General features: G+C 34.8%; 1 protein-coding gene across 1 annotated transcript; it reads right to left on the bottom strand.

Annotated features, from left to right (window-relative positions):
- Positions 1-4,014: 4,014 nt before the first annotated feature.
- On the bottom strand, positions 4,015-10,160 carry LOC133673356 (calcium-transporting ATPase 2, plasma membrane-type). Its single transcript, XM_062094098.1, has 7 exons — positions 9,677-10,160; positions 9,128-9,182; positions 7,077-9,028; positions 6,810-6,968; positions 6,009-6,180; positions 5,590-5,888; positions 4,015-4,638 (listed from the first exon to the last, which is right to left on the bottom strand). The coding sequence occupies exons 1-7, from the start codon at positions 9,848-9,850 to the stop codon at positions 4,399-4,401; spliced, it is 3,051 nt and encodes a 1,016-aa protein (XP_061950082.1). The 5' UTR covers positions 9,851-10,160; the 3' UTR covers positions 4,015-4,398.
- Between the last annotated feature and the right edge of the window lie 804 nt (positions 10,161-10,964).

Here is a 10,964-nt window from a genome sequence, read left to right as displayed (position 1 = left end):
GCTCTTCCTGAGCTAGGTTTCTTACATCTACGTGTTTTGAGAAGGGCCTAGATGGATGAGAAATTAAGAGAAAGTAAGATCAAGTTATAAATTAAGAGGCTAGATTCCAAGAGCTTTTACTTTGCATATCTTCCTACTAATTATGAGGATGAAAAATCATACAAACCATCTCTTTAACCTACCAATAAAAAAGAAAAAGAAAAGGACTAGGGTTTTTTAATCAAGAAACCAAAACTTTACAGCAAGTAATCAAGAAAAATAAATACACAAGTTATAAGGGATATAACCTGAGATTAAACCGATACCAATACATATGAATCCTAGCAGAATTTAATTGAATTTGAGAACTTAAGATCTTTCTAATTCAAGCTTAAGATTAACAATTGAGCTTAACATGATGGATGACCTACCTTAAGGCACCAAGATTATAATAACAACCCTCACACAACATCCTCACTTGGAGACCAGCACAAGAAGTATAAAATCATAACGAAGATTGATTAATTCTTTGAAGAGTGTAGCTCAATCAAGAACCAAGCAAGAAAGATCTCTATTTTCTATGCTTTAATATGCAAAAATCTTATATGAATTAAATCTGAAAATGAAGTCTTAAAAAAAGTATTTATACTCTTGAAAATAAACTCCTAAGATAACTTAGTGGGCTTACTTGACCCAATTTAAAACTAACTAATTAACTTGAAAATAATAAAATAAATATTCTAAAATTTTTATCATATGGTGTTGCCGCTTCTCTTTGAAAAATAAACTAAGAAATTTTCTTGTTCCAATAATCCTAGTTTGTCGTCTCCTGTGATGTCCATGGTAGAATATGATTTTCCTTCAAATTAAATCTCTTTGATAGATTAGGCTTTTCTTTTTTTAAATTATTCAAGATTTTTTTTATTGGATTAGAAAACATAAAATACTTGACAAGACAAGCCCATTGATGTTGAAATTACTCCTACGACCGAAACCCATGGTCCCCAAGCCCATTTTGAATATGAATCAAATTTGTTAAGGTTTGCTCTTCTTAGGTTGTTGCTCTTTTGTAGTCCATCTTGTCTCATGTATTTTGAAAAAATCTAATTAAAGGCTTCTTTGAACTTCTTTGCCATAGCCCTAGTGATTAGACCTACTGGAACTACTATCAGATCTTCTGGTGTGAGTTGGATCGAATCACTTAGTGCTTGTTGTATTTTAGAGTTTATTGAAGTAGGTTCCTGTCATTAGAAGAATATTCTTACAACAACAATTATCATACTAGCATTAAGAAATCGTCTTATGAGACTTATATGATTGGAAGTGTAGATCATTGGTTTATTAGTTTGAGGTTGGTGAGAAAAAGATAATGAGACCATAATTGATTTAGATTACCTCAAAGAAGATATGAATGATTAGAGAGAAGCTTCTGACCACTCAAAATAGAGAAAATGGTTACACGGATAAGAAGATACGTGATTTAGAGTTTTCAGCAGGTGATTGTGTGTTTTTAAAGGCATCCCTGACTATAGGAGTATTAGAAGAATTTTCTTACAACAATAATTATCATGCTAGCATTAAGATGACGCCTTATAAGATTTTATATGGTTGGAAGTATAGATCATCAATCTATTGGTTTGAGGTTAGTGAGAACAAGATAATGAGACTATAATTGATTTAGATTACCTTAAAGAAAATATGGATGATTAGAGAGAAGCTTTTGACCACTTAGAGTAGAGAAAATAGTTACACAAATAAGAAGATACATGATTTAGAGTTTTCAGCAGGTGATTGTGTGTTTTTGAAGGTATTACCAACTACAGGAGTATTAAGGCTTAGAAAGAAGACAAGTTAAGTCCTCAATTCATTGAACCATATAAGATTCTAGAGAGAGTTGGAGCAGTTGCTTATAGGTTAACTACCACCAAACTTGTTAGTTATTCATCCGGCATTCCATGTTTTGATGTTATGAAAGTATATGTTGGATCCATCTCATGTATTAGAAGTTCAGTCAGTTGAATTGAGTGATGCTATCATGACTTATAAGGTGCAACTGGAAGCTATAATGAATTAACAAGAAAAGAAACTTCGATAAAAGAAAATAGTTTTAGTGAAAGTGAAGAAGAAAGTTCATTTATATGAGAAAGAGACATGGGAGCTCGAGAAAAAAATATGCAAGGGGTATTATTATCTTTTCAATAAAGTTGGTAAATGTTCAAGTATTTCTGTCAAGTTTCGACAACAAAACTTTTATAAGGTAGGAGAATGTAATATTTTAAAAAGAAAAATATAAACATAATATGAAAGCCCTTAGAGAAGTAAACATTAGGTATAAATGAGCGAGGGACACTTTGGTAATTGTATAAAAATTGATAAATATAAATAGGAAAAGTAAAACAAAAACAATAGATCAAAAATTAAAAGAGAGAAGACCGAAAAGGAGAAATAGAGAAAGAAGAAGAAGAAGAAAAGAGGGAAAGATAAAGGAAATAGAAGAGAGTTAGAGAAAATAGATTTTTAAGGTAAGATTTATACTTTGATATGTATGATTGTTGTTATTAATTATAATTTTGAATTTGTTGAGATTTTAGGGATTTGAAGTTTGTGTTTTTGAGTTAGTTGATGAATAAATTGTTATGGGTTTTTGAGGTGTAAGTTGAAATTTTAAGGATCTGTAATTTTAAAGAGATTGGTAGATCAAAATTTTGAAATCTTGGTCAATTTTGGTTGACTGGTTTGCCCGATGGTTTTGGTTGACCAATTGGTCAATTTTGATTGACCGATTGACCGAGCAGTAGGGGTTGATCGATTCTTTTAGTTCGGTCAGTTTGGGATATATTCAGGATCAATCAGGTGGATTTGTTTCAGTTTTATAATTACATTTTGGTCTCTAATCTTAGAATTATAATCTCTTATATTATATGCTTTACGTCATTTTAAGTATATCTTCTTTTTATATATTCAGATACTCCTGATATTCTACATGATGAGTATCAATAGGATTCTTTTGATATCTGTTGTGTTCCTTGTACTTTTGAGTCAATCGAGTAAATAATATTCCATATGTAAGAGGAATAGTATAAATATTTGAATTGTTAATATGAAATTGATCATGCTTCTTGGTAAATTATATATTACTCATTATCTTTTGTTTGTGATGAAGCATGATCACTTGTTGAAATTTATTTCTTGATATGAGATATTATGCATATTTAAATTGATAGCTCCTCATTTGGTTGATTGTATGAGTTAAGCCTTTAAGAAATGATTATGTTTTCCTTGATTATGATCTTATGGTATGTGAGTCAGAATATTCATACTATAGATAGTAGTGGTATCCTTTGTGTATATTGTAGTTCTAAATTTTAATTAGTCAGGGGAGTCACTAACATGTGATGACTGATCATTTCACGGTTTGGAGCGTTATGCTCATTGCATATTGATTTTCTAACAAGCTTTACCTCATGCTATTTTTTATTATAGCCTACTTATGAAACTCACCTGTAAAAGTGTGAAGCTAAACTTGTATATATTCTTCATTATTGTATTAACTTGTAGGAGTATATTAAAATTTATTTACTCACTAAGTTGTTGAACTCATCCTCTTATTATTTATCTTTTTCAAGCTTATAATTTTGTCAGTGGTTGCTTTTATTGGACTTTCATAACCTATTTTTTTGCTTGTAATTGATACTATTTTGTTTTGTTTAGTTAGTGCTCTATATTTATTGAATTGTATAAAGGATTGTATTAAGATGTTGATTTATATTATGAGATTAATTATGAAATCAAATGTTGTGTAGAGTTTTAATTGAGTTTTTTAGAAAAAGTTGTTTGTATATTTGGGTTCATATGGGTAAAAAATCTGGAGATGAAACTTGCCTGTGCACCAGTCATATCTAAAAATTATATCGTGACATGCAGGCTACATGTAGTCACTGAAACACAATTTCCTACAAGTTCTGTGCAAACCACCACACTCACATGCACAGATATCAAGACATGCGTGCAGCATCTCCAAATTTCAAAACCAGCGAACAAAAAGCATTACAATTTATTTTTTTTAAATAAAAAATTTGAATTAGTACATTGATTGAATGAATGAAGAAGTTCAATTACATGATTGTAGAGTGTAGACCTACCAAAATTCCATCAAAAGATTCAAGAAAAAATTGCTGCCATCTTTTTAGTTGCCAGGAATATTCACTACGTAAAAGAAAAGTCAGGATCAAGGAACATTTGTTTTGGAAAACTGTTTCTAGGATAATAATATTTCTGCACCTGGTCTCGTAGACAACAAACTAAGAAAATTTCTTGGACAACATGCTGAGCACTTCACAAGTCTTCCATTGCTTGAAAAGGCCTCCTCAAATCCCGTTGTCCAAACTTCAGTTTTAGAAGGGATCTCTGAAACGCGATCTATACAGGGATCTTCTTTAAACCAGCAGCAATCGGCATGCCAAGAAATCCAATGAGCACACTAAGGAACCACTGTGCGAAAGTGAGAGGTGTTGTATTTGCAAATGTACCCAGGAATTCCACGATTATGATTTGGGAAAGGACAGTGCCACCAATAACAGCAACAAAAACATAGTTATCCAATATGCCTTTGAAAACATCAATCTCCTCCATCTCGCGGGAGCTTATCTCATTGAATATCTGCACAGTAAATGAAGTTATTTTTAGTTAGTGAAAGTTATCAAGGCAAGAATTGGAAATACTGCCAACTAGAAGCTTAGTTCAAACTATGATTATCACCTTCCTAGCGAGCTAATACACTCGAGCAACAAATATTAGGCCAAAACTTAAGATTTTATTTAACCAGGAAAATGGATGAAGTGTTCAATTCCATATCATCATGTAAACATGTAAGAGATGCATTAACTACACCTGAGAAGGATTTTCATTAACAAGCAGAATATTTGCTACAGGTGAGAGAGAATATTGGCATCCATGAATATCCTTCTCAATAGAACTGACAGCCTTGCTGTGATATTTCTTTAGCGTTAATAGGTTTTCTGGAAATTTATCAACGCTAAAGAAATTGGAAATGACAGCCTTTCGGTGCCCTTGAAACCTATTGGATTGTATTGTATTTAGCAAATAATGAAGCCTTGTAAAAAACCAATAAAATCTGGGAAAGAAGGTGAAGCTAGCTAGTAATGCGCATGATTCTCATTCCTTTTGCACAGCTCATAGAGAGGCATAAGAAGCAACAAATGGGTCAGGAGAGAAGAGAGCCAAAGGAAAAGAAGAGGAGAAAGGAATTCGTAAGTTCTAATTTCAGAGAACAACACTTCTAACAATGCTAATTAATCGTGAGAAATGCACCTATATTTCCCACTCTGATGGTAAAACTAATTCATGATCATAGCAAGTATACCCTTAATCCTTTTCAGTACGAAATATAACATTTCCATTTGAGTTAAATCTACCGTAAAAGTTTTAAGGTATCCACATATAGCATTCAGATATTCAAAGATAAATTTAAGCATTCAGATAGTCAAAGATAAATTTTACTGTTATTGTAATGTCAAACATGTGAACGCGCAGACTGCAGTGCTGCTTCAAAAATAATCTAATAGTCTTGAGATTCGTAGAAAAGCTTGCCTGACAAAAGACGAATGAATTGAATATAAGGGTGTTCAGGACTAGATCAGAATCAGGGCCATCGAGACTAAATAATGCTTTCCCTTTGGCTTGAAGGTGCCATATTACCATAAACTGGTAAAGAGATTGGCCTAAGATATTCCTCCACATGACGCTGCTGATAAAGTTCCCTTTCCTTCCAACTGGGGAACGCTTCATTAGTTCATCATTTGGAGGCTCAGTTGCAAGTGCAAGTGCTCCCAGGGTATCCATGATCATGTTTACCCACAAAAGCTGGACAGCAGTGAGGGGAGCACTACCTGAAAAACATTTTGACGAGTAATTATCGGCAAGAAAGAGAATGGTTTCTATAATGGAAAACAAAAGGCAGAAACGTAATTCATGGAAAGCTACATGCAGCATATGGCTTGGTTACATACCTGTCAAACAAGCTGAAGAGAAGTTAACAATTAAGGCCACCACGTTAACAGTCAGCTGGAACTGTACGAATTTTTGAATATTTATGTAAACTGAGCGTCCCCATTTGGCTACTGTCACGATGGTTGAGAAATTGTCATCCAGAATTATGACATCAGCACTCTCTTTAGCCACCTGAAGTTCGAATAGCAATTAGTCAAACTCCGCATTAAGACCCAGAATAATTTTGGAAATTCTAATGGATGAGAACTGAAAAGTTCTTATCATCTTGAATAAAAAAACACACTAGAATAGCACCTCTTTCTACTCCATAAAAGTCTAGAGGTCCATGACTAAAACCAAACCGGCCACTTTTTGCTTGGCCTGACTTACTCCCACGAAATTATGAATAATGCAGTTAGTTCTCATTCTCTCGTATTAGTGATTCTCAAAAATAGTTACCTCGGCTCTTAACACATAAAGCCAATGGATTCAGTGAAAAATAACAAAGGGCAATGTGAGAAATCAAGGAACTTTTCATCAACCTTTAGGTGGACCACATATTAATTGTTAAATATGTGGTAGACATTAACACTAATACAATGTCAATTCCTATAAGCAAGACCATGTACAAGGAAGAGGTTCCACAAAATGCAGCATGATATCTTTAAAAGATACAGGGAACAGTTATTTGATCCAAATGGCCAACTGAATCAAAATGTTTTTCATGAAAGCCATACTTTAAGCACTGTTTTGCCTATTCTATGGATGGCAGAAAGATTGATGTTGGGCTGGGTTCCTGGAAAGAACTAGAATAAACTCACCTCAGTTCCAGCAATGCCCATTGCTAGACCAATATCGGCTTCATGGAGTGCTGGAGCATCGTTTGTTCCATCACCAGTCACTGCAACAACCTCACCAAAGGTCGTTCGCAAATGTTTCACCAGTGTATGTTTGTCAAGAGGTGAAGATCGAGCCATCACCTGCAAATGAATTCCTATTTGTTAGTCTTGGTGAGACAAACTCTTTTCAATATTGCCAATAAAATTTTTGCAGTTAGATATTCGATAGACAAGAAAGTGAAATGACACCTGAATTTTGGGAACTAGTTGGAGCAATTCTTCCAGGCTCTTCTCTCGGAAATCTGGACCCTCAATTGCTATACCATCATCAGTAAGAATCCCACATTCCCTTGCAATAGCCTTTGCAGTATTTATATTATCTCCTGTAACCATTCGTACAGTGATACCAGCTGAACGACATACTGCAACAGACTCCTTGACTCCTGGACGAACAGGATCTTTGATACCCACAATCCCTATACAAGTATAACCAGAAACTGGCATAGGATTCTCAGGGGAGAACCCACCTTCCAGTTCCATATAGGCAATACAGAGAGTTCTAAGAGCCTCATTAGCAAACTGATCGATTGTATCCTTAAGGAGGTTAATGGATTCTTCATCCAGGGGAACAATGTCACCATTTGAATTGATCACCTTGTCACAAGCAGCCAAAACTATTTCTGAAGCACCTTTGGTGTGGGCTCGCAAACCACCTTCATGAAGTTCCATCACTACCCCCATTCGCTTCTTCGTGGAGTTGAAAGGTTCAACTTTAACAAGTTTCACAGCTTGTCGTTCTGCCTGGAAATCTCCACCCAGGGATAAGGCAAACTCCAATAAAGCAGTCTCGGTGGGTGTTCCTAAAATCTCACGTTTACCATCTTTGTTAACAACAACCTCACCTCCAGTGTTGTTAAATATTGATTGCAGGAGAAGTTTTACAGCAGAAACAGGCATTTCAGAGACCAAGCTAGCAGCCTTAGTAGGTTGGTCAACTACCTTGACTTCCATGCAAATGCATGACTTCACAACAGTCATGTGATTAGTAGTTAGTGTCCCAGTTTTGTCACTGCAGATGGTTGTTGCGGACCCCATAGTCTCACAAGCTGCCAGATGTCGAACAAGTGCTTTATCATTCATCATCTTCTTCATGGCAAATGCAAGGCTCAACGTCACAGCTAGTGGTAGCCCTTCGGGAACTGCAACAACAACAATTGTAACTGCAATGGCAAAGTATTCCAATATTTCCAGTGCATCATCTCCAGACCAGCGAAAGTAAGTCCCTGCTTGCCACTTGTGGCTAAATAACCCTTGTACCAGAACTGCAAAAGTCACTACAGCAAAGAAAAGGCCAATCTTTCCAATAATGGTTGCCACTCCATTCAGTTTTACCTGCAGTGGAGTTTCATCATCGCCTCCTTCACTTAGAGTCGCCATCAATTTACCCCATTGGGTTCTCATCCCAACAGTGGCAACCATCATCTTGCATGATCCATCTTGGACCTTAGTTCCAGAAAGCATAAAAGGATTTTCAGAATTTACCATTACTGGCTCACTTTCACCAGTTAAACTCGACTCATCAATTAATACAGAAAATCCTGAAACAAAAAGCCCATCAGCAGGTACTTGGTCTCCAATAGCAAGGTGCACTATATCACCAGGAAGCAGATCATATATTGACAATTTCTGCCTAAATCCATTTCTAGTGACCTGAATGATGATTTTCTTTTTCTCTGTGTCCAAGTCCCTGAATTGTAACGATTGACGGTAATCACTTATAGCTGTCACAAACACGACTAACAAGATACTTGCAACAATTCCAAGGCCATCATGGGCTCCCTCTAGCCATCCTTCTGTTGCTATGCCAACAATCAAAGACACAAAAGCACACACTCCAAGTATCATAAGAGTCATATCCTGAAGTGCTTCCCAAACAAATATCCAGAAACTCCGAGGTTGGCTCTCGGCAAACTTATTGATCCCATAAATCTCTTGTCTACGATTCAGTAGATCACTATCCGTTGTGGTTAGCCCATCAACGATTGAAGTGCAGAGCTTTTCAGAAACACCAGTTACCCCACCATGAAATTTGAGCTTCTTGACATCATGGCCTTCAACAATTGATCCTAACTCGTCAGCACACAAGTCAAAACCTGCAGCCTTGACTTCTGCAGGTACGTTATAGTCGCTTGGGGAGACACCTGCGAACATTCTACTATTAGCAGATAAGAAGAGGCTATAGAACTTTATAGTAAAAAAAAAAAAAGAAGCATAATTATCTCAAATCCGAAGAAGCATACCTTGGATAAACTGAAACGCAGCTTTGGAAACCAGAACAGCAATCCTTAATTTCTCCTAATATAATATAAAAAAAAAACACAAGAAAAAAGAAAAGTGAGCATATCTCACATTCACAAAACAAAAGGCATTCATTTTCATGCTCCACAAATTACATTGGGGAAAAAAAAATACTGATGCATTATTAAGCGATTCACCAACATGACAAATTAAAGTTACTGATTAAGGATGTAATGTGATAAAGATAATCAAACCAAATATTTGTATAAAAAACATAGGTGCCCATCTCATTAGTATACACCAATGGAAATCAATGATTCAATTAAGGATTATACATGTATACCCTATGTTGCTCGGACTCCCATATCATATTCGATAGCATTTTCCGAATCGGCTATTATTATTTGTTTTCAAAATCCCTTCGGCCCATGCCCATATGTCCAAGAGTCCAACGTCTGTAAATACTGTAATCATAGCCTATACTATTACAATAAGAGAAAGAAAGGAAGAAGGAATGATATTGTAGAAATTGAAGAAGAAAAGTTACAAACCTGATTGGTTTTACGCATAGCAGCAGCCTCATATCGTTTGGAAAGATTGGCAGTGAAACGAAACCTTCTCTTAGGATTCTTCACCACCCCACATAACTTCCTCCATTTCTGCAACGCTTCCTCTGATGAATGCTTCGCTGTCACATCAAAATCCCCACTCATTAACCTCTCCATCCTTCTCTTCCTTTCTTTCTTTCCTCAATGCAAACAAACAAACTTGATTTAAATACAAAACTCCAGCAGAAATTTCTACGAAGCAACTTTTTTAATAAAAAGCAGAACGTGTTTCTTATTCGAAGCAGCAGCCGCCGAGAAAGAACGGAGGAATCCGAGGAAGTTTCAACGCACTTGCTTTTGAATTTTACGGTGGTAAACGAACAAAAAAGGGCAGCTTAGGTTAAGATTCTATAGAACGGAACGGAACAAGAAATACTTTCGGTTTCTTTTTGCTATCTGCTTTCTATTTTTGTAACAGAACTGTTATTTCATGGGCAGCGAAATAAGAGTGAAATCTATGGCGCCAGAGCCTTTAACGGTCTATGCAATCCTGTTCCTTTGCAACATTTTTGACCCAAAGTCAAATTTTTTTTAAATATACCATCAATCAATTGTATACATATAAAAAAATTATATGTTTTTTTAAAATATTTTTTATTTGAAAATATATTAAAATAAAATTTTTAATTTTTTTAAAATTTAATTTTGATATTATTCCATCAAAATATTCAAATTAAAAAAAATAAGTCTAAGTAAAAATATTTAAAATTTATAGGAATATTATTTATGTCGCAAAAATAAACGTGGACATAAACTAGTAATAGTGTGCGTGCGATACGGACTTTACGCGGACATATTTTACGCGGTTGGAACTTCAAGTGCAACGTGGTGAGAGATGCTAAACACCAGAATATGAAAGGCTAGGGATGTTGCCACGTATCATCCACGAAATCATAGTCATCAATGTGTAGCTAAAGAAAAAGTCTACTCGTACCAATATTGTTGTGCTTATTATTACTTTTTATTATCAAAAGATTGGTTATACATAAAACTAAAGGTGAGAAATTACTGTTCATTTACACCTAATATACTATATATTACAATAGTAATTTATAATGTATTTGTTTTTGTATTTTTGTATTTTTTCCCCAATTTTTTTCTTTTTTTTGTTTATTTTTTTCTTCTAAAATTAATTTTTTTCCCCCAATTTTTCTCTTTTTTTTTTCATTTATTTATTTTTTTTAAAGGCTGTGGAGGTATTATTATTCACCCATACCCAATATACTATGGA

This window comes from Populus nigra, chromosome 14 (genome assembly GCF_951802175.1).
Source record: "Populus nigra chromosome 14, ddPopNigr1.1, whole genome shotgun sequence".
Lineage (NCBI taxonomy): Eukaryota > Viridiplantae > Streptophyta > Magnoliopsida > Malpighiales > Salicaceae > Populus > Populus nigra.
The sequence above is the reverse complement of the archived record's forward strand: the minus strand, read 5'-3'. Positions and strand labels throughout refer to the sequence as shown.